At 34.4% G+C, this 25,886-nt stretch overlaps 2 protein-coding genes across 2 annotated transcripts; both read right to left on the bottom strand.

The window, feature by feature from the left end:
* Positions 1-2,246: 2,246 nt before the first annotated feature.
* Positions 2,247-8,722, bottom strand: LOC132745662 (uncharacterized). The gene is made up of 3 exons (XM_060734612.1): positions 8,067-8,722; positions 4,247-4,687; positions 2,247-2,542 (listed from the first exon to the last, which is right to left on the bottom strand). Exons 1-3 carry the CDS (start codon positions 8,119-8,121, stop codon positions 2,262-2,264), a joined length of 777 nt encoding a protein of 258 aa, XP_060590595.1. The 5' UTR covers positions 8,122-8,722; the 3' UTR covers positions 2,247-2,261.
* Positions 8,723-12,770: 4,048 nt separating this feature from the next.
* Positions 12,771-20,155, bottom strand: LOC132745661 (uncharacterized). The gene is made up of 3 exons (XM_060734611.1): positions 20,012-20,155; positions 17,777-17,968; positions 12,771-13,695 (listed from the first exon to the last, which is right to left on the bottom strand). The coding sequence occupies exons 1-3, from the start codon at positions 20,070-20,072 to the stop codon at positions 13,406-13,408; spliced, it is 543 nt and encodes a 180-aa protein (XP_060590594.1). The 5' UTR covers positions 20,073-20,155; the 3' UTR covers positions 12,771-13,405.
* Between the last annotated feature and the right edge of the window lie 5,731 nt (positions 20,156-25,886).

Genomic DNA, 25,886 nt, shown 5'->3' with positions numbered 1-25,886 from the left:
AACCACACAGCGACCAAAGGCTTCACTACAGAGCTTGCATGATGTTCCATTGTGGCGACTACATAGATTTTGTTTGCAACTGTTTCTGCATAGAGCACTGCATTCTTTGCTCACACCGCGGCTTGTTCAGACCCGTAAACCAATATTTATATTACAGATGTTGGCTATTTTTAAAAGGGTTTGCACTTTGTGAGTAAAATCCAGCAATCAGTTGTTTCAGGGTATTTCAAAAAGAATTACACCGAGTTCTACAAAAGTGAAAAGTCGTGAAATAGTCCGGAAAATAACAAGTCGTTCGTTTAATCATGTGCCGTAAACATTCGTTTGACCTCGGCCATCTTCGGGCCTTTAGTTATCACAACGCTTATGACAAATACATGTATAACTATATATAATTTTATTGATAAATCGCGATTCTAAGCATATTTATAAATCACTGATTTAAAATGCACTTTCACAATGATCATGTTTGGTACAAACAAATATGACGGAATAACTCGGAACACTTCGCCGCTAGGTTGAGCACCATCAAATTATTTATATTGGTAAAAACTTTACTAAATATACTGAGAGAAAAAAGTTTAGCAAGTTCGGAAATATTTCACTGGTTTATTTAAACTATACCAATTTGAATTAAACCAAGTACATAATTGAATAAAGCATTTAGTTTTCAATTAGTTTGTAACAATAAATTGTTAAAACCCTGTTGCCTTAGCTCACTGTACAGCCTGAAAGACGTTAGGGGTAAGGCGTCAAAATTCACAAGGAGTTCAGTATCTAGTGTGCCTTGCCGCGCGAAGCCTATTTCTCACAGTTCTGAGGCACACCCTTGTCCCAGTAGTATTCATGAGATCTCGGGCTATCTTCCCACTGGACATAAACCGGTTACGTCGAGAAAGCGTCGTGATGTGACGGTCTTCGCGTGGCGTTGTTTTCCGTGGTCTGCCTGATCTGGGTCTGTCGTTGACTCGTCCTGTTTGTCTCAGACGGTTTCTAAGGCAACTAATTGTAGACTCATGGCGATTGAAATGCCGAGCGACAGCTCTTGCCGTCATACCAGCGTGGAGCATACCTACAGCTCTTTGACGTTCTTCTAACGTCATTCCTTGGCGACTCCCCATTGGAATTTCTTCGATTTTTAAACTGGTTATTTTGTTTGTGGTAACAGCTCAAAACAATAAGGTACATTACTCGACTCTACACGCTACCGAAATTGCCGTGCTTACGTTGCACGTGATTTTCGAGTTTCTTACGCTTCGCTGATAAAATACACGGTTTTCGAACAAACACAATAGATGTGTAAAGAGCATCGATAAGTACATCATTTACATATAAAAACGTATTCATTCGAAAGCTCAAAAAGAAAAAATAATAGGTGTGAAAAGCTTGCTAAACTTTTTTCTTTCAGTATACATGTACGTAGTGCATAAATTCATTTATGTTTATTTAACTAACTTAGTCCAAGAAAGTTCTGTTTCATATATATTGTAGATTTTGTGCTTTTAATTAAACCAGATTAGATGTTCGTGTCATAGATAACACCTAAGGTCATGTAAGAGAATATACATAAGGTGCTGTTGTGATACTGTAAGAATTGACATAAATCCTTACGCAATGAACTAGATCGCTACAAACAAACAGAAAATGAAATATGAAGCTGTTGTGTTTTCTTCTTTAGAATACATGTACAATTCTGTATAATGCATAATGGAAAATTTAAACAAAATCGGATGAACTATTCTTTGTCATTATTCCATATGAATAAACAACGATCATGTGTTTTGGAAAGAGTATAAAATGACAATTTAGAAAAAATATCGTCATGAATGGATGCTAAAATAATATATTTCGTAAAAATTAGTAACAATATTCAGACAATTTATTGAGTTAAAGGCTGCAAAAGTAGGTCACTTCTAGGTAGTAGTTGACTTCTAGTTCAAATTTCAATTTCACAATCATGTTGCTTAAAATTGTATACACAAATTTAAAGCCACAGATATACCCGTTACAAAGAACATGCTGATATTGAAAATGGCTGAAACTGCTGCGCATTGTTATGCAAGAGCATGACAAATATGCATTATAAATAGACATATACATGATGTGTCTCGCACATTTTAAACTGAATGCACGTCCTTGACTTAGATAATAAAGAGTTGAAATTATTTTTATGAGGTTTTCATCAATGGAAATGGTTTTCATTGTGTCAAAATATCACACTAAGAATGTTAACGCTATTTGGTATTTTGTAGCTCCTTCTTCTAGAATATTTTGTATAAAAGGACTGCCGCAAACATTAAAATTGAAGATAGTTTGATCACCGTGGATGCATTTACTTCCTCAAGAATAGGGCCATTACAGAAGTTGTTATTACATTTGGTTAAGCAGACGAGATGCAGGTTATCCCAGACGCACGCGGTCTCGTTGTCTGGCTTAAGATCATTAAAACGCTCATATGGGCTGGTTTTGTTTTGATGAAGATTTGCGAAGAAGGAGTAGTGTATATCGTCACTGCAGCCTCTTATGTGGGAAACGGTGGCCCCTGAAAACATATAGATTGTACAACAAGTTTCTACACAGTGGTCTCCCTTTACTTCTCTACATATGAACGTAGCCCATAATAATGATACATTTACATGAGGTTTTGACGCTGATAACCATTATAAATTTGTTTCAATCGTTTTTATTTGTTTGGGTCGTCAGACCAAACAAATAATTGTAGCGAAATTTCAGACTCTCATTGGCTTATCTGCAAATACCGAAAGTAGTCCAAACTCCTCGAAGCGGTTACTTCCCTTTATATGTACACTAACGCCGAAAAAATAAAGGGAGATCAGTGCGTAAAGTTTTTCAAATGACAGGCGCATTTATTTTCGTAAAGAAAAAATAGTTCCCGATTGGCTGAAGATTACTAATATTGTGTTATTCTTATACATGTATATATACATGTTTATATTAAGCTCCATGATTATTTACATCAGTGTTAAACAACAGGTTTACCAAGAACAAAATATATCGACATTAATAAGGGGTTATAAACCCTAAATGAGAATAATATGGGTTTCTTCAGACTGCTATTATAATTTCCCCGTAGTCGAGGGGTTTACACGCTCCCTTTGAAAGCGAGAGGTCTAGAATTCAAATCCCAGTTAATGCAACTCATCTCAATGCCATGTTTTTGTTTTGTTTTTTTTTAATTATTTAAGCCAAATAAACATTGAATTAAATATCAGTGTTGCAGTTAGTCTTATAGCCAATTTACTATAGTTATAACACTGGAAACAGCATTGGTGATACTATACATGTACAAACAAATTGGTTTAAAATCTTACAACCTTCACCTTTCTGACATTCTGAGACCCAAACAAATTCAGCGCTTTCTGTGCTTTGATTATTGTTTTTACTGAATTGGTTTAGTTCTAATGTGTAGGAAGCTACGCAAAATGTTTATAAGCTCGAATGCGTCCCTGGAACCAACCAGTAGGGCTAACCCTAACCCTAAACTTGTTCATCCAGGGTGAGTACTGAGAGCGTTGTCTCAAGCAACAACGGGTTGGCAGCCCCTGCTGGGTTTGAGGTTGTTGATAAAAAAGTGTATTACATAGACGGTAATAAGGGCCACGCAGTGATCTACCCTTACTGGATTATAACAAGTTTTATCGCATGGTTTGGAACTTTTCTTTTGTTGTTTCTAACCCATTATACTCAGTACACTTCAATGAGCATTTAAAAACTGTATTGATATATAGCAGTACAGTGTTTTCATTGATTCATCTAGGAAAAAACTCGACTGCTATATAGCGGTTGAGGTTTTTTCGCACCCTATATATATCAATGTAGTTTTTTTACAGAGGCTCCAATGGGGCAGTGGTAACGAAAAATCCCACTTGCAAAAAAATATTATAAATAAAATAAAATAAATACAAAGAAAAATATAAACAAAGATGATTAATGAAATGAAATTTACTCTCATTAAATCAAAAGGTACATCTGCTGAATGAATTATTTCCACTGAAAAAAAAACCCTTAAATCTTGAAGCAATGTTTGTAACAGTTTACAATACGCCTGTAACATTGAACATCATTTGTATATCTTTTTTTCGAGAGAAATATGTCCGAACAACGCCCTATACATATGTTAATCTAGTTACTTTATTGCATTTACATGGTTCCCTTTATTAAAGTACAACGTATAATTTCTAACTACCAGAATGAAGTTTTATGCTCAAGTCTTGTAAAATCTTACCATGAATCTCGTATGTTTCTATAAAACATGCAACGCTGTATTTTTCGCTACAATTTTTCTTTATTCTTTCGTTGCCTTTGCCTTCCATCGCTTTTTTGTATGTGTTGTAATCTTCACATTCGTTGTTTCCGCCTGTTGATGCGCATGCGTAACACCGGAGTCCGGTCTTATTTTTACTATGATGTTTGTGTGTCTTATTCGTACCATTGTGTACCGTTGTACCATTTTGTTTTGGTGTCATATTCGTACCATTGTGTACCGTTGTACCATTTTGTTTTGGTGTCATATTCGTACCATTGTGTACCGTTGTACCGTTTTGTTTTGGTGTCATATTCATACCATTGTGTACCGTTGTACCATTTGGTTTTGGTGTCATATTCGTACCATTGTGTACCGTTGTACCATTTGGTTGGCCTATTTGAGGCGTATTATTTTCAGCGGCTGAAATTGAAATACATACTTTAGATATATTTAATGGCACGGATCCAGAAGTTTTTGACTAGGATTGGGTTGTGAGGGGTGGGGGTGTAGTTTGAAATAACCAAACTAACTTTTCGTACAGGACAAACATTTTGAAATTCACACTTTAAATGATGGCTTCTTGTGCAATTTAGATGCACATTTTAAAGTGTCTTTATATTTTCAGATTTAAAAACATGCAAGCTGGGATTTTAAATTCAAGTCATTCTTTGCAAACAAAAAATATATGAAAATACAATGACATAGAGGTGTCTGATGCATTTTCATGTACACAATTTAAAGTCCTCGATGCTGCAATTAACCATGAATTTTCAGATTTTAACACATAGTTGTAAGCGTTAAATGCTATAGAGCTAGTCTTTGAATATTAGATGAGTTTGATATTTTTTCGGACGCAAATTTTATAATACCAATGTCCAAGTAAATTTCGCCCATGCAATCATGTTTTATACTAACCTTCTTACGGAACATTCACTTCAAAAGGTCCATTTCCTTACAGGTTTGTCACAGCGACACTTAGCATAAAATTTTTGTCTACACAATAACTTGAGAAGGAATAGGACTTGGTTTGTGAAACTTCTTAGGACTATTGTCTTTGGTCATTAAATGACTGTCAGTTGTCTTGGGATCAATGATGTAAAGGGTCAAGGTCGTAGTGACACTTAATGGGAGACCCTTGTCCAGAAGAAATTAATCTATATTTCCTGTGCATGTAACTTTTAAATCCTATTGCTTTCGATGCCACTAGTGCAAAGGTCAAGGTCACATTGACACAGTAGTGTACAATTCCCGCGTTATTAACCCATTACTTCATATACACGCCTTTTAACGCCTTTTTCACCCCCCCCCCCATTTTGTTGTCTCAAATGATGAAAAAATGCCTTATTTAGGCCCCCAACACTTGTTTTTGTTTGAGAAATGTTGTTAAAAAAAGTGACCTCTTTTTCGGCGCGGCCCCCAACCAAAAGAGATACATCAGGGGGTTGCCAGAAGGGGGATGTGCCCCCTTCTGTTTGGGGGGTTTGAAGGGGGGCGGAGTCCCCCTCATCGCCAAGAAAAATTTTGGACTTGTGAGAGGCTGTAAATGACCCCAGATTGATCATAAGGTAACGTGTAACCAACGCTGAAAAGCTTTTGACTCTATCTCAATCCATTGAGAAAGTGCAGCACTTCGAAATCAATTTTGATGGAAAAAATCAACGCAAAATAGTGATTTTTGGCAATTTTGAGATGTCCCCTCGTTGCCATGGTAACAGAAAATTTAAGCCTGAGCATGTTGTTGCAAGTGCAATGGTCCAGTCAACATTTGTGCCAAGTTTGATTAGTGTTGAAGCAGTTTTTATAGTATTATAGCAATTTGAACTTGTAACGGGAGACTTTTCAATGAAAACAGCCATTTTTCACAAAATGCTCATGAAGTAATGGGTTAAGACAGTAGTATAGATGTCCTTGTTTTAAGGTCTTGGTTAACAATATGGTGGAACACATGCATGAGGCCTATCATTATTCATAATGTTATCTTCATTTTGTGTACTTTGAAAATAAGTATCGCTTTGAAATATCAAATATTCTTCCTACTTTTTCTTTGTTAGATATATTATTAGTTTAAAAGATTTCAGAATGGCTTTAAAGGCGCGATTTTGCGTCCCTCCTATCCCCCAATATACTGTTTTCTGATAAGATTGTCTAAGTGGCGGCTAATCAACGTTTTTCAGTATAGTCCAAAATTTCTCACATTCATGTGAGCTATGGAAGAATACTTATTATGTTAATGTGCATTATTCAGTATGTCATACAAACTACCTTTTTCCAGTATGTCTGACAAATATCCATTATTCAGTATGCCCTAAATAAAACCATAATTCAGTATGTCTGATACAGACCCGTTATCTAGTATGTCTGACAAAAAAAACCAACAAAAAAACAACATTTATTTAGTATGTCCAACATAGAACCATTATTTAGTATGTCCGAAAAAGAATCATTATTCAGTATGTCCGACAAAGAATCATTATTCAGTATGTCCGAAAAAGAACCATTATTCAGCATGTCCGAAAAAGAACCATTATTCAGTATGTCCGAAAAAGAACCATTATTCAGTATTCTGGAGAAGAATCATTATTCAATATGTCTGACAAAGAATCATTATTCAGTATGTTTGATATAGAACCATTTTTCAGTATGTCTGACAAAGACCCATTATTCAGTATGTCCGACATAGAACCATTATTCAGTATGTCTGACAAAGACCCATTATTCAGTATGTTTGACATAGAACCATTATTCAGTATGCCCTACATAGAACCATTATTCAGTATGCCCGACATAGAACCATTATTCAGTATGCCCGACAAAGAACCATTATTCAATATGCCCGACAAAGAACCATTATTCAATATGCCCGACAAAGAACCATTATTCAGTATGCCCGACATAGAACCATTATTCAGTATGCCCGACAAAGAACCATTATTCAGTATGCCCGACAAAGAACCATTATTCAATATGCCCGACAAAGAACCATTATTCAGTATGCCCGACATAGAACCATTATTCAATATGCCCGACAAAGAACCATTATTCAGTATGCCAGACATAGAACCATTATTCAGTATGCCCGACATAGAACCATTATTCAATATGCCCGACATAGAACCATTTTTCAGTATGTCTGACAATGACCCATTATTCAGTATGCCCGACATAGAACCATTATTCAGTATGCCCGACAAAGAACCATTATTCAATATGCCCGACAAAGACCCATTATTCAATATGCCCGACAAAGACCCATTATTCAGTATGTCCGAGATAGACCCATTATTCAGTGTGTCCGACAAAGACCCATTATTCAGTATGTCCGACATTGAACCATTATTTAATATGTCTGGGATAGAACCATTATTTAGGATGATTGACAAAGAACCATTATTCAGTATGTCTGACAAGGAAGCATTATTTATCAAAGTTACCGTATTCAATGCAAACAGCCATGGTCAACAATGTTCTAGTATTCAGTATTTATGAACAGCCAGTATTATTTTCAGTATGACCAACCTAGTACTTCTTATTTTGACTCAGTTGATGTCAACACAGACACATAATTTGACAAGAAAAATTTACAAAAAGAAACATTTAAAACTTGATCAAATTTGGACTGATACAGTGCTAAAATATGTATAAACAACCAATTCTTTGACAAAAAAGAGACTATTTTCTTTCGGAAATAACCTTATTTCACTCAAAGAATCGAAAAACTGATTGAACAATAAAAATGAATTCATTAGTCTTAAATTAAAAAGATCTCCATCTTTTATTTTAAAAATTATGAAACACTTACATATCATACAGACAAAATATCCGCAAATGATCAAAATTAAAATCTCGATTCTCATTTTCACTTGTTTCTTTTGTGCTTACACAAATCTAATAAAAACACTTATCAATTTCCTCTTATCTTAATCAATATCAACAGATTAAGTTATCTTCGTTACATTACAAGCATTTTAACGTTCACATTTAATTCAGACACGCAAAGAAAACGACATGGGGACATACCTTTACTTGATATTTCATTTCTCTCAATTTTCAAAATATTTTTTTTTTTCAAAACAAAATAGAACAACAAAAACAGACTAAGAGCATCGTCCCCTATGAATAAAATGATTCAACTTTAATATGTAAAAGCAACATGCTACTTTTCTGGTGTAGCGGTCAATTTAAAACTAGAACTGCCACTGTCATGGCGTGAATAGAATACCCCGCCTACCACTTTGTCAGAATCAACAGTGGCCATTTAGAGCTCAAGGATAACCTCCCTTCCAAATTTGAGGTAACTAAGCCAGTGCATTGCTAATTTATGTATTCTACATGCTTCAAATGTGAAAATGTCAAAATCAATTCACGGCGGACAGGCATTCTAAAGCATTTGAGCAGACAAGCTTATTATAGTAAAAATCCCTGTGACCTTGACATTTGACACAGTCACCTAAAAATCAATAGGGGACATCCATTAGTCATAAACTACCTCAATAGTCAATACCAAATATGAAGACTGTTGACCAAAGCATTCTTAAGCAATTGAGCGGAAAAACCTTTTTAGTGACCTTGACCTTTGACCAAGTGACCTCAAAAACAATAAGGGTCACCTAATGGTCATGATCAACCTCAGTGCTAAATATCAAGACTGTGGGTCAAAGGTTTCTTAAGTTATTAGGCGGACACATTTTTTGAAGTCAAAGTCCCTGTGACCTTGACCTTTGACCTGGTGACCTTAAAATCAATAGGGGTCTTTTACTAATCATGACTAACCTCCATGAAAAATATGAAGACTGTGGGTCAAAGGAATCTTAAGTTAATGGGCGGAGAAGCTTTTTTAGTCAAAGCCCCTGTGACCTTGACCTTTTTTTACCTGGTGACCTTAAAATCAATAGGGGTCATCTACTAATCATGACTAACCTCCATGCAAAATATGAAGACTGTGGGTCAAAGGAATCTTAAGTTATTGGGCGGACAAGTTTTTTTTTAGTCAAAGTCCCTGTGACCTTGACCTTTGACCTGGTGACCTTAAAATCAATAGGGGTCATCTACTAATGATGACTTACCTCCATGCCAAATATGAACACTATGGTTCAAAGGAATCTTAACTTATTGGGAGGACAAGCTTTTTTAGTCAAAGTCCCTGTGACCTTGACCTTTAACCCAGTGACCTCAAAATCAATAGGGATCATCTTCTAATCATGACTAATATCCATGCCAAATATGAAGACTGTGGGTTAAAGGAATCTTAAGTTATTGGACGGACAAGCTTTTTATTAGTCAAGGCCCCTGTGACCTTGACCTTTGACCTGGTAATCTCAAAATCTATAGGGATCATTTACTAATCATGAACAATCTAGATATTAAATATGAAGACTGTGGGTTAAAGGAATCTTAAGTTATTGGGCGGACAAGCTTTTTTAGTCAAAGCCCCTGTGACTTTGACCTTTGACCCAGTGACCTCAAAATCAATAGTCAAATATATGAAAACTGAAGACTGTGGGTCAAAGGAATCTTAAGTTATTGCGCGGACAAGGAAAACCGACGGACGGCCGGCTGGGGGGGAGACGTCCTGACGGCCAGACAGACGGACAAGCTGATTCCAGTATATCCCCTTACAACTTTGTTGTGCGGGGGTATAAAAAGACTCTCTTAATCTTAATAAATTTTAGCCATGGGTCCAAAAGCATATGGAATATCGGTAATTTACCAGAACACTTGATGATTGAATGCCTGAAATTCATTTAAAATATAGGATAAGAATGATAAACAAATATAAAAATGAATATTAACATAGCTCGCTACTAAAGAAACAGAACAAATGTGCATACATTCGCAAAAATGTTGAATGACTAACAGCTTATATCAAAGTAATTTTTTTTTAATTTTAATTTTTCATCGTATAATAATCAAATGCTAACAGTTATTTTATATATGTTAAAATAAAGCTAGGTTAGTTTATTCATTATCATAAATTTTGACTGTAATTTAACTGTCTGGTTTAATATACCATATATCAGTACACTTACACTATATATACATGATATATTGATATAAGTACACATGTATGTAGCGCATATTGGTGAACGTATACCATATATTAATGTACCGGTATATGAACATGTATATGTATGTACACTGCTTAATGATATATGTACATCGGTAAAGAAGTAGCGATGTAACATTTATATCAGTGCAAATATGCCGGATGTTAGTCAACGTATACCATACATAGAGGATATTGAAAGAGTGTAAGTTCAATACTGAATTTATTGCACGAGTTGAATAAAATTATATTATGCGAGCCTCTGGCGAGCATTATATTATTTTATTCAACGAGTGCAATAAATTCTGTAATGAACTTACACGAATTTAATATTCTATTTATCACATACAAAAAATAAAGACCGTTTAAAATGAAATAAGAGTCATTTTACATTGACGCGCCTATAGTATAACGCTAACATTTAGCGCGTCTTTACATTATGTTTGTATAACGCTAAATCGGTACGAGTATGTGATAATTTTTTTTTTAATAATTATGTTTGCACACTGATAAAAGAAATATGTACAGATCTATAAATATGACCTAACACGCTAGCATATTAGGTTACACGTACACCTCATATCATTGTACACATATGTCACATATAAATAGTTATAAATATCATTTAGAGTGTACATTTACCAAATTTAAATGTGCATGTATTAATAATATATCATCGCACATATATCACATATCAACGTACATTACATACATTGCATATCGTACATATAATTATTCCACATAGGTGTACCTATAACCATATCTACTACATGTGGTTTAGACGAATCTGGGGTGCTTATTAGGGATAATAAAGTTTTACAAAATGGTATAAAATCATAACAATAATGAGAAAAACAAAGTATCTTGGTAATTATAATCAGTGAGTGTAATTTATAATGAGTTAAAGAAAATTTTACCCATGAAATATGATGCTATATCAGCCAAATATATATCATATTTGTGAAAAGCAAATATGAAAAATAAATATGAAAGTTGGCGAAATCATGACTCATATTTATTTTTGAGACTACTTTCTCAGATATTTCTTTTTTGCAATGAGTAGCTTCACGTTTTCATTTAATCAAGTTAGTAAGTTAGTTAGTTAGTTAGTTAGTTAATTAGTTAGTTAGTTAGTTAGTTAGTTAGTTAGTTAGTTAGTTAGTTAGTTAGTTAGTTAGTTAGTTAGTTAGTTAGTTAGTTAGTTAGTTAGTTAGTTAGTTAGTTAGTTAGTTCAGTTTCATTTATTGATCATTACAGTTTAGCTACCTGTTTGTTTTAGAGAGAAAAATGAATATACAATTGACAAAGTCAATCGAAACATCTCGGTTATTATAAATAATATTCGGAGACTGACGGAAACGGTCGAAAAGTTGGGATTGATTAGAAATATGTTTGAAGCATCTACAAAGACTTTGGTCAGTTTTAAAGATAATATTAAAAAAGAAATAATAAAAAAAAATAATAATAAAATGATTGGAGAAAAAAAAAACAAAAAAAAAAACCGTTTTTGCATGTTCATAAACATGGTGTCATCAAAGATAACTTATCGAATTATCATTATCAAAACTCATTGAAAAGAGCAATAACCAATAAAATGTAATAATAAAACGAACAAGGAAGTTACCAATGACGTATATATTTTTATCTATAACCTATTTCAATCGGACCCGTTAGATAACCAATCAAATTTAACTGAAATCGAATATTTACTTAAACCTGTTCTCTTATCTCTATTGATCGTGTTTTTTGTATGGTTTGCTGATAACATGTGCACATATATAGCAATCTAACAAAAATAACATAAGTGCTACATGTATAAAGAAATCGAAGTATATGCAGTCATAGATCGAACATTTGGTATGACAAAATCTAATCTATTAACGTACTCAAAAAGAAATTTTGGTGAATGTGACTGTTCATGAAGAAAAGCAAATGCATTTAACGAACCGATTTTCGTACTTACTTACAAAGGTTTAAAGACTGGTTAGGTTTTAATCATAACAACATTTTAAAAGAATTTTTTCGGGCACCTCTCCAAGCTTTTTTTCCCTTTACATTACATTCCATAGGCTTTCTGGATAGTTACTTCACAGGAGAGAGTTCAAACTCCCTGATGGGATTCGAACATATACTATAGGATAGGAACATAAGGGACAAGAAATGTAAAATAAGCTGCTCTAGACACATGGTCAGAGATGTTGATAAATGATGACTTAAAGACATAATGTAAAAATGACCACTACCGTTTATAAAGAACTTAAGGTCAACACAGTCAAGTCATAAACAACGAGACAAACTGAGGCGTTTCATTCTGCCTGTGCATAAAAGCAGTAAGTAGAAGCAAAATGGGGACGAGTTATTTATTAATCTAAATAAATGAAATAAATTGTAGCAGTCTGGCAAAATAACTATAAAAATGATCAAAATGACCAAGCTGAAAATAACAACAATAACAATTAGTTCAATGGTGAACATACTACATGTATTTATTATAATACAATTGTCACAGAGCTCGAGTAGAATAGAAAAGGGAAGACAACAAAAAACAACAAACAAATACATAAACAAACAAACAATGATGCATTTTTATACCAAAGTGATTTTTGTAAAGGATTGAAAGAATCGTGGAGAAAAAACGAAACTTTTCTGTATTATGTTTGGGGCTTTAGAATAATAAATAGCAATAAAATTGACCAAAGTCAACAGAAAACGTTTTTATCTTTGAATATAGACATGCAATATTATTTTAGATAATAGTCAACACATATTGAAAATTCGAACCATTAATTTCTTCATTGTATCATATAAAAAGATGAAACACTTAGGTAAATAGAGATATAGAAAGAATGTCTTTTGGCTAAATATGAAATGGAAAATATAAGACATATAACAATGCTTAACATATCTTATTTATAAATAAGTACAGTATTTTTATGGTTGATGCTATTGTTATTAGATTTACGTTTTTAAGTACTTAACATAAACTCTTAAATGTTTAAATGAAGTTTTACATCCCTATTTTTAAAATGCATACACTCATTTTATCTTGAATTTTTTCTTTTACTTTATATGGAAATCACTGATTTTCTCCTTTTTTACTTTCGGTGAAATATGTTGCTTGCTAAAACTATAACAAACATTAAAATTGAAGACAGGTTGATCACAGTGGCACTATTTATTACTTCCTTAAGTTGAGGGCCGTTACAAAAATTTGTATCACATTTGGTTAAGCAGACGAGATGTTGACCGTCCCATACGCACGCGGTCTCGTTGTTTATCTTGAGATCCTCCAGACGCTGGTATGCGCTTCTGTTATATGAAAGACTTGAAAGGAAGGAGAAGTGTTCATTGTCGCTGCAACCTCTGATATGTGACACGGTGTTCCCTGAAAATATAATGGACTGCATTTGATTATGTATAAATTCTTTGCTTACCAGTTTGAGCAGGTTCTATATTTTTGGCTACAAATCTACATTTAAATTTTCATATTGAAATCATTCATATGAATTGCTCAAAAATCAAAGGACGTCAGTCTATAGTCTGGTTCCCTGCCTACATTTACTATGGAAAGTAGTGTAAGGGGAAGGAACTCTAGACTAGTCAGTCTGAAATCAGCCATTTCCGTCAGTCTTCGAACACAAAAATAAGAATACACGGAACGAATACGGTATTTCTGTGTAACCTAGGCTAAGAAACTAAACATGTAAAGAAATCGTGATATAATACTTGCAGTTGTTGATTATGTTCATTCCAATATATCTAGTAAATGGCCACCTAAATTAGGTGAATTTATAGATATATAAGTATACACTACATTACCTATATACTGATTATTATGGTTGCAGAAACTGAAAGTACAAAATGTCTACCGGATGGCATAACATTCACGTTGTTGCTCCTGGTCAAACAGGACTTGTGAAGATAGTGACGTAATAACACGTTTTATTGTACCTTGTCATACAGGAGCTTATCAAGTAGCGGCGTTATAACACGTATTATTGTACCTTGTCATACAGAAGCTTATCAAATAGCGGCGTTAAACACGTATCATTGTACCTTGTCATACAGAAGCTTATCAAATAGCGGTGTTAAAACACGTATCATTGTACCTTGTCATACAGGAGCTTATCAAATAGCGGTGTTAAAACACGTATCATTGTACCTTGTCATACAGGAGCTTATCAAATAGCGGTGTTAAAACACGTATCATTGTACCTTGTCATACAGAAGCTTATCAAATAGCGCCTTATCAAATAGCGGCGTTAAAACACGTATCATTGTACCTTGTCATACAGGAGCTTATCAAATAGCGGCGTTAAAACACGTATCATTGTACCTTGTCATACAGAAGCTTATCAAATGGCGGTGTTAAAACACGTATCATTGTACCTTGTCATACAGGAGCTTATGAAATGGGCAGTATTAAAATACGTATCATTGTACCTTGTCATACAGGAGCGTATGAAATGGCGGTGTTAAAACACGTATCATTGTACCTTGTCATACAGGAGCTTATCAAATGGCGGCGTTTAAACACGTATCATTGTACTTTGTCATACAGAAGCTTATCAAATAGCGGCGTTTAAAACACGTATCATTGTACCTTGTCATACAGAAGCTTATCAAATAGCGGTGTTAAAAACACGTATCATTGTACCTTGTCATACAGGAGCTTATCAAATAGCGGCGTTTAAACACGTATCATTGTACCTTGTCATACAGGAGCTTATCAAATGGCGGCGTTTAAACACGTATCATTGTACCTTGTCATACAGGAGCTTATCAAATAGCGGCGTTTAAACACGTATCATTGTACCTTGTCATACAGAAGCTTATCAAATAGCGGCGTTTTAAACACGTATCATTGTACCTTGTCATACAGGAGCTTATCAAATGGCGGCGTTTAAACACGTATCATTGTACCTTGTCATACAGGAGCTTATCAAATAGCGGCGTTTAAACACGTATCATTGTACCTTGTCATACAGAAGCTTATCAAATAGCGGCGTTAAAAACACGTATCATTGTACCTTGTCATACAGAAGCTTATCAAATAGCGGGTGTTAAAACACGTATCATTGTACCTTGTCATACAGGAGCTTATCAAATAGCGGCGTTTAAAACACGTATCATTGTACCTTGTCATACAGGAGCTTATCAAATAGCGGCGTTTAAACACGTATCATTGTACCTTGTCATACAGAGCTTATCAAATAGCGGTGTTAAACACGATCATTGTACCTTGTCATACAGGAGCTTATCAAATGGCGGCGTTTAAACACGTATCATTGTACCTTGTCATACAGGAGCTTATCAAATGGCGGCGTTTAAACACGTATCATTGTACCTTGTCATACAGAAGCTTATCAAATAGCGGCGTTTAAACACGTATCATTGTAACTTGTCATACAGGAGCTTATGAAAAAGCGGCGTTATGACACGTATTATTGTATGTTGTCATACAGGAGCTTATGAAAAAAGGGCATTATAACACGTATTATTGTACCTTGTCATACAGGAGCTTATCAAATAGCGGCGTTATAACACGTATTATTGTACCTTGTCATACATGAGCTTATGAAAAAGCGGCGTTATAACACGTATTATTGTACCTTGTCATATAGGAGCTTATCAAATAGCGGCGTTTAAACACGTATCATTGTACCTTGTCATAAGAAGCTTATCAAATAGCGGCGTTAAAACACGTATCATTGTACCTTGTCATACAGGAGCTTATCAAATAGCGACGTTAAAATACGTATCATTGTACCTTGTCATACAGGAGCTTATCAAATAGCGGTGTTAAAACACGTATCATTGTACCTTGTAATACAGGAGCTTATCAAATGGCGGCGTTTAAACACGTATCATTGTACCTTGTCATACAGGAGCTTATCAAATAGCGGCGTTTAAACACGTATCATTGTACCTTGTCATTCAGGAGCTCATCAATTAGCGACGTTAAAAAACGTATCATTGTACCTTGTCATACAGGAGCTTATCAAATAGAGGCGTTTAAAACACGTATCATTGTACCTTAACATACAGGAGCTTATCAAATGGCGGTATTAAAATATGTATCATTGTACCTTGTCATACAGAAGATTATCAAATAGCGACGTTTAAACACGTATCATTGTACCTTGTCATACAGGAGCTTATCAAATAGCGGCGTTATAACACGTATCATTGTACCTTGTTATACAGAAGATTATCAAATAGCGGCGTTTAAACACGTATCATTGTACCTTGTCATACAGAAGCTTATCAAATAGCGGCGTTTAAACACGTATCATTGTACCTTGTCATACAGAAGCTTATCAAATAGCGGCGTTTAAACACGTATCATTGTACCTTGTCATACAGAAGCTTATCAAATAGCGGCGTTTAAACACGTATCATTGTACCTTGTCATACAGGAGCTTATCAAATAGCGGCGTTTTAAAACACGTATCATTGTACCTTGTCATACAGGAGCTTATCAAATAGCGACGTTAAAATATGTATCATTGTACCTTGTCATACAGGAGCTTATCAAATAGCGGTGTTTAAAACACGTATCATTGTACCTTGTCATACAGGAGCTTATCAAATAGCGGCGTTTAAACACGTATCATTGTACCTTGTCATACAGGAGCTTATCAAATAGCGGCGTTTAAACACGTATCATTGTACCTTGTCATACAGGAGCTTATCAAATAGCGGCGTTAAAACACGTATCATTGTACCTTGTCATACAGGAGCTTATCAAATAGCGGCGTTTAAACACGTATCATTGTACCTTGTCATACAGGAGCTTATCAAATGGCGGCGTTTAAACACGTATCATTGTACCTTGTCATTCAGGAGCTTATCAAATGGCGGCGTTTAAACACGTATAATTGCACCTTGTCATACAGGAGCTTATCAAATAGAAGGCGTGTAAACACGTATCATTGTACCTTGTTATACAGGAGCTTATCAAATAGAAGGCGTTTAAACACGTATCATTGTACCTTGTCATACAGGAGCTTATCAAATAGCGGCGTTTAAACACGTATCATTGTACAATACAGGAGCTTATCAAATGGCGGCGTTAAAACACGTATCATTGTACCTTGTCATACTATATCGGGATAGCGGCGTTAAAACACATTTTGTTGGAGACTATCAAGACAGCTGCGTTTTAACAGGTTTCGTTGCTCCTGGTCAAACAGACGCTCACGTTTACATTTCAATCTCAGAAAGCGACGAAATATACCGACTTCTCACGAATGGTATATGTATTTGTTACGTGGAAGCAAAAAGCGTCCAGCTTTATGTTAAATAATAATATACTTAATTTACAGACCTTTCATTGTATCAACTGTTATAGAAATATATCAAAATAAAACATATTTATGTCAACTTTGTAAACATTTTAGAAAATGAAGTGATTGAAACATTTTGCTAAAGAACCTTAGAATAGGGGCATATATTCAACTTACCAAGTATTTCATAAGTTTCCATTATGCATGTTTTATTGTATGGAGGTGTGCACGTTTTCTTCACTCTTTCGTTGCCTTTACCTTCCATCGCTTTTTTGTACGTATCAAAGTCTTCGCATTTGTTGTTCCCACCCGTTGATGCGCAATAGTAACATCGGAGCCCCTCTGTCTCATTTGTCCCATTTTGTGCGACTGTAATGTTCAGAAAATCGTTTATATGGTGTAAAAATAAATGACATTCATCTCTACCTACGTGCCTGGTGTAATAACGGCCAAGCCAAATCCGTTCAAGTAAAATACATTGTACACTTCAAGATCAAATGCATTTTTTGCAGTTTAAGAGTTATAGATGTACGGTTTAATTAGTTGTGTCATAGTTTAGCACGATTATTTCGTGCTCACTGAACTTGAAGTGCATATGTAATTGACAGGTGTCGAGGACTTTGCCTTGTATTGTACAGGTCGAATTGATCACCCACCCACCCCTTTAACCGTTGTTAGTCTGAAGCCTCTTTCACATCAGCCCTACGGTAGGCGTACGAACGAATTTTGACAAAGATCGCTGTGTTTCGTGCGGGATCCGCTAGACATTCGTACGAATTCTTTAAGGTCGCAATGTTGCCGCAACGTCGCAGACTGATTTCTCAACATGCACATTATTTTTGCGATTTTTTTACCTATTTTGGGCGTCTCAAGACTGTCGTAAGACAATCGTACGGCGGAGTCACGATTTCTAGAGGTTCTCTAGTAAAATGTTTGCGTACTTTGTCTTGCGAGGACCACAGGTTTTTCGCAAAAGCATATTGTGGCTACCGCGGACCGACATCAAATGATGTCACACGACAGATATACAAATCTGTCTAGATAGACTGCAAAATTTCCTGCGATTTTTCTACGGCACAGGTTTCTCTACAAATCTACAAGCCAAATTACGTGCGGCTGATGTGTTAGAGGCTTTAGACAATTTTTTCTGACTTAAAATAGCCATTATTTTATTTACTTACATAAAGATAAGCCAAATATTAGAGTATAACTGTAGTCAGTGAATTAGGAAAAGCTTTTTTAAAACTTTATAGATATCGACATGTTATTAATCAAGATAATGGTTTATTTTACAGACTGTGAGCTTTCAAAATTATTAGTTTAGAGATTCAGCTTCGGAAGACATATAGAGTTATTTTGTATTGATGCGTATTAAATGATTCCGTTTAAATGATATTGAAACAATGCGGTTGCCTTCATCCTTTTTCATTGTTGTTGTTCATTCTGTCACATGCTTTAAAGGTTTTATAAATCTTATTAATTGAAAAATGATTTATTTTCGTTAAAGGGAAGCGAATAAGAGAAAAAAAGTCTTTTTATAACTAAACGGTACTATACGCGGTCTGAATTTTAAGTTCCATGACGTGATCAATCGAACGCGCGTACAAACACTGGTTGACACCATTTTAAGTATTATTTTTATATATTTTTGTTTTGTTTTGGATTGTTTTTATCCCTATCTATCTATTATTTTTTGTTGGGTTTAAAGTCACATCGGCACTTGTATTGTGCCTTATTTCTAGGAAGACTCCAGACGTTATTTCAGACATGAGTAGACACTTCAATAATTAACTGGCTGCGTAGCTAAAATTGTTCCTCAATTAATAGCTTTATCATATCCAGAAACAACTTTTTTGGGGCTTGTTTTGAATGAATGTAATGAACAAAAACTCGTACCATTTTCAGAAATACAATTCCAATGTTTAATTTGTTTTTATTTTTTCAAAAAAGTCGTTAAAGATATACTCTGCTCAAACGTGATATAAGAAAATATTGATAATTGCTACACAGTCTCTTTGTAAATATAAAATAAGCATGTTTTTACTTAACACAAAGTAGATATGTTATGCTCAAATTCTACACACTAAAGGTGGTCATAATATAAGTATATAGTGGCGTTAAAAAACTGACAGTTTTTTTAAAGAAAAAAAAACCCAATTTTACTTGACCTGTATTGGGGAACGCAGCTTCCCATACATACATTATTCATTCTTTATTAAAGTTAGACATATTCAGTAAGAATTTCATAGATTTTAATAAATTTCTTTGACTAAAATATTTATTCAAGGGTGAGCAAAGAATGTCTTTAAATAACATTTACTTTACCATTCCTCACGACGATATTTCCGTGATTTGTTGTGTATTTTAACAAATATATGAAACTTCTGATAAATCTAAACATGAAAAACTCACATGTAAAATAGGCAAAATATCCATATATGATATAAACTATTACAAACACCCTCATTTTCATCGAACGTTTCGTTTACTTGTAAATGCGCACTTGAAAATGCAAACCAATAAATATAAAATGTCGTCTCAATTTATGGCACTCTCGAACACCCGTCTTTCCTTATTACATGTCAAGGCTGAATGGTAAAATGCACTGGTTTCTGAACATGGAGGTCTAGGTTTGGGTTTGGGGGCTCTATCCAGCTAACTTACGGAACGACGGTGACTTTATTCCGCTCGTGTCTGAAATTATGCATGAAAACACACCTCGGATCTTCCTCTATCATTAAAGCTAGAAAGTCGCCATATGTCCTCTTCTGTGTTTGTGCGACGTATAACCCAATCGAAAAAAGTTTTCTGAATCTGATCTAAGATATAGGCTGCTTAATCAGGAATATGAAATGATTTTTATAATGCGCTTGTTGTATAGCGTGTTATCAAATTTTAACAGAAATCTACCATCTACTGGAAGAAAACTGAAAGCAACAAGAATAAAATTGCCTAAATGAGCGCTTCCCTCACTCCTCATTCCTTTTAAAACATTGAGGAAGATGTTTCAGTTTGAAATTTTGAAAATTTTAGATACGACACACACAAAAAACAGTGCACTTAGACAAAGACTTGGACGGAGACGCGATGTCAGACGTAAAAGAGGATATTTTAGGCACATAGAGGACGTGTCCAGAGAGGGTGAATACGATAACCCGAAGAGGAGCCTTTTGAGATCAATCATTGGAGTTGAATTGTAGATGAAGCTTTTTTTAAAGTAGCAGTCGCATTAAGCATCGGTCTTAAGGAGAAACAATCCGGCATCATGAATAAGAAACTAAAGAAAAGGTTTTCAGGAATATGAAAAACACCTACAAGAACGCAGCGATGAACAGCTTTTGGCAATAAAATTGTGGGGTTTGATGTAATAAAAAGGAATCCTATATAATTATGTAAATCTTAAAGGAGGAGTCATTCGGCAGCTGCTCTATAGAGATATGATAATGAGTGTACTTTCAAATATGGCATACTCAAACGGACGTTTCTATTTGTTTGTTTGTTTCTGTTTTTTTTTTACACCAAGATTAACTCATGTAATGTCTCAACGGTCGATCCATCCAACCAGCTTCCTGGATAACTACAAATGAACCAGTAATGATCTATTTCTTAGCCTCTGACCGTATACTAATCTCACGTCTGCTTTTGAATTAGCGTTGAGAGACAATTGACCATTAGACTCAATGTCTGTCGCCCAAGGATTAAAGCAAAGACCCCTGCATTACTTATCCGATGCTCTCACTTTTGAACTAATCGGGCGGGCGGAGCTTTTGTCTGACAAAATTCTTATTACTTGCCAAGTTCCATAGGTTGTAAGGAAAGATCCCATGGAACGAGAAGAATAATCGGAATGCTGGTTTAAAACTTTGTACCGATGGTTACGGTTGCTATAGAACAACTGCGGGTAATTTGGGGTATAACCTTTTGAATGCGATAAGATAAAGGATTGTGAGTGTTCGTCAATTTTTTTAACATAAATCGAGACAGACGGGCATAAGTTGTAAATGTAAACGATCTAGAGTTATAACATTTTAAAATACGTGTAAAGATATGAAACTTTTCTATAAAATAAAGCGTTGGAGAATTTAACATGGCAATTATGATACTTTGTCTTACTTTTGAAACGTTTATGCATAATTACGTGCAACAAACGTTCCGGAGTTCTAGTGCAGTTTGGGTTTAAACAAGATTTGACATCTAGGAGCTTCCGAAAACCTATTGCGTCGTTCTTCAATCATTGGAACCAAGATTCCTGAAAAGTCTGCAACTGTGTAAATAAAACAGTCACATACCTGTGAAATGGACTGATAAGGGTCACTAGATGATAACACTATTCTTCGTTTAATCTATTACATCGTTCTTTGACATTGGTTTTAACATCTAGAAGCAGTCCGAAGCCCATTGCACCGATCTGCAGCTATTTGTTTTTACGCTCGGAGACTTCCAATTATTTTGGTTCCAATTGAGATAAGAATAATGTTGACATCTGGGGACCCTTACGAGAACATTTCACTAATATGTGATTGTTTTCCTTGCACAGTTTCAGACTCTCAAGGAAACTTAGTTAGAACCGAGATAATGACAGCTTTGCAGACCCTCCCAAGTCAATTGCTATTACTCATTTCAACAAGGGAACATTTCGATTAAGCCAGAGTACAATTTCTTTGAAATAAAATAAAGTGCTGAACATATTTGTCTTTTTTTACCATCTATTAATTTACTTCAATAGTTCAGAACATTTAATTAAATTTGCCTACATTGTAAATAGCATTATTATAAACTGGTATTAATATCGATTCAAAATTAAATCAAAGCGAATATTTACTTAAACTTGTTCTCTTTAGAAAATGCATTATAATCTAACGAAATTTAGGTGTAAACATGTATATAATAAAGATATGTGCAATCATAGCTCATAAATAAGTCTAATATTTTGTATGACAAAAAGATCTGTGAACGTACTAAAGTTAACTCTTAATGAATGTGTCAGTTAATAAAGGAAACAACACAAATGAATTCAACGATTATATTTTCATAGTTATAATAAATATTCTTTTACTATCAAAGGTTTAAAGACTGGTAATGTTTAAATTAACATTGGCATTGTCAAGATCATACTTGTATCTTTGATGGTATTGGAAGACCTCAGGATCCTGTTCACGCGCTGTTTCCCTTGAGGGCCTTTGCATTCCGTAAGCTAGTCGGATTGCTTCCGCACTTGAAATAATCCAAAGTCCCGGGCAGGATTCATACATAAGGGCCTAGTGGTTTCAAAACAATTTAACAACTGTAAACACTCGGCTACAAATGCCCAAAGTAAAATCTTAAAGGCATATAAATGATCTTGTTAAAATGACCGCTGCTATATATAGACATACACTGGTCGCACAGAAATCAAGTCGTGAACAAGAGATAAGCTAAAGCTTTGCAGTCGGTCAGAATGCAAAGGCATGTAGAAAGAAGAAGACAAGAACAAGAAAAGAAGAAACCACATGACCATGATGGCCGTAGATCACTCATCCGAGATACAATACTAGGAAAGATCACCATTTTCTATGCAGGAAAAAAACCATGTAAATAAAGGTCACATTGGGTTTGTCATTTTGAGCCAAATTGCATAACCTATAAAATATTTGTAGATGTCTGCTTGGAATATCTGTATCCCAAATATCTAAGATCATCACAAACAAAGCTTAATTTGTGTTTTACTACATGAGTTTATAAAAACTAAGTGACCCCGGGGATGACTAATTTTAACCCCTGAGACATATTTTATATAAGTTATGGAGACAGGGTGACACTAATTTTCAAATATCTAACATATGATAAACAAGATCAACAAGGAAAGGCGGCGTTCAATAAGTTTAAGACATGCTTACTACACAAGTCTAAAATACATTAAGTAACCCCAGGGTAGGACCAACTTTAACCCAGGGGAACGTTTTAGTTTGTAAATTTTATAGATGTTCACTAGGCAATTATATCTGCCACATATCTAAGCTATGGACAAAATTAATTTATATCTCCTACTCTTATATTTTAAGTCCATATGAACTAAGTGACCCGGGGTCTATAGTTGACCGCAGGGATATTACTTTTATTATTTTCGTGGAAATTTTGCGTTTATCTACTAGCTTATTTAAAATAACATTTTGATATATTACACCCTGATTTTTAAGAAAACCATTTAAAAAAATATATTCGATTTATTCCATGTTTTAAAAAAACAAACATTTGTTATTTATTTTAATGAATCTATTGCCCAAACTTATGTGTTTTCTTATTTACTAAAATATCAAATTTTGTTCTTCTTTTTGTCAATTGCGTGTGTTTATCCATATGTGTATAAGCTATTGATATAATTCAGTCACATCTGAGACTTTTTAAGGTGTCTGTGTTACAATAAAGTATTAAAATATGGAAGGCATTTTGGAGTAATTTTCCAGTTTGCTTCTGACGCATCAGTTAAAGCTTTTACTTTGTTTTTACTAAAGTTTTAAAGAAGTTATATATGATTCTAACATGCCTATTCCTCTTTGTAATTTATTGCCTACTAAAGTTGCACGTTTTACTTTTTCCTGTTTATTGCCCAATAAAAAATTGAATAGCATCATCTTGTTTCATGATCTCATTTGGCACAACTAAAGAATGAAACAGATAAGTAAATGTAGGTATCAATAAAGATTTTCTAACTTGAACTTTTCCATAAATCGTTAATTTAACTTTCAACCATTTTTTTTATTAGACCGTGACATTCAGTTATTTAAGATTACCATTTAAGATAAATGTATGACAAAATAGACTCATAGTGCTAAAATTGTTTTATTTGGCCATGTTATATTTCCTACTTTATCAGTTCGTGATTTACTACATCCAATCCACATAACTTCAGTTCGCTTGATATTGATTTGTAACCCCGTGTATTTCCCGAAGTGCTCTACCAGATTTATTGCTTCAGATTTCAAAAAAAAATGTAGTGTCATCAGGAAGTTGTGTTTTTTTAATTGGTTTATTACAATTAATTTCTTATATATTATTCGAGTTCCGGATTAGCAATTATTTCAGCAGCTAAGACTAATAATAGAGCAGATAATGGACATCCTTGTTTGATCCCTCGGTTTAAATTAAATATCTCTGATTTATGTCCATTGTTGAAGATACATGATTTAATATCATTATAAAATATTTCGACCCAGATTATAAAATTCGATTTAAAACCAAATTGTTTAAGTACATAAATTAAGAAATTCTATTCTACACAAATACCTTGACAAATCTAGAAACCTTATTGAAGTTTTTTCTGAATGATCTATTATGCTTTGTATTTAACGTATGTTATATACGTGGGCCATTTTTTAACCAGCGGGTCATGATTTATATAAAAATGTTACAAAGATCCGCTAGGGAATGCTACATGTCAATTATAATGTATAAGCGCTGGGCATTTCTAAAGAAGATTTTATTGTGTTTTCCAATAGACGTCTATGAAAAGTAAGAGATCCCCAAGGACGGGTAAGTTTTAGTGAAAAGTTCAATACCGAGACACCGTTTTAGAGGACAATCACAAGGTGATGTTACATACCAAATAACTAAGCCTTTATCATTATAGTTTTGGAGAAGGGGTCTTAAAAGGCACGTTTACAATACAAGTCTATGCCAACTAGTGATCGTCAGGAGGGGGGCTTTATGTCCAGGAGGCAATGCTTAACGCCAACAAGTCATCATGATTCAAGATGACTGTTACGTGTAGAGTGTTAACAAAAGTTTTCTTTGGTTTTATCTGTCGACGAAGTTCTGGACCTTAGATTACTCCATCCGAGAAACCACTTATACAATCATTCTGACTCAGTTTAATGAAAATCCGATCAAAATTATGACCTCCGAAAAGTTAACTGTTGACGGTGGAGGACGGACGTCAAAGCAAAAGACCTATGTTAATAGTACACTTGAGGTAAGGCTCAGGTGAGCTTTAAAGGGACTCCATTGAGGTTTTTTGACATGACGAACCTGGAAATAATTTTTCGATTTTAATTGATGTAGGTCTAGATCAGTAACTTGTGTGCAAAATTTTAGATCATTTGCTATTGCGATTTATCCAGGATTATTATTCATATTGTGAAAAATGACCTAAAATTGAAAAGCGTTTAAACACTTTTCACTCAAATCATATCAAAAATAGCACAAAAGTATGCTTTTCAATTCATTTCTGAGTATATTTCTGAATTATTTTTTGCATGTCTTCCTGCTTTACGTGCCCCAGCTGAAATGAGTAAAAATTCAATTTTAAGTT

Source organism: Ruditapes philippinarum, unplaced genomic scaffold (assembly GCF_026571515.1).
Source record: "Ruditapes philippinarum isolate M1 unplaced genomic scaffold, ASM2657151v2 ctg102_1_1_1_1, whole genome shotgun sequence".
Taxonomy (NCBI): domain Eukaryota; kingdom Metazoa; phylum Mollusca; class Bivalvia; order Venerida; family Veneridae; genus Ruditapes; species Ruditapes philippinarum.
Note: the sequence above shows the minus strand (reverse complement) of the source record. Positions and strands in the feature narration are given on the sequence as shown.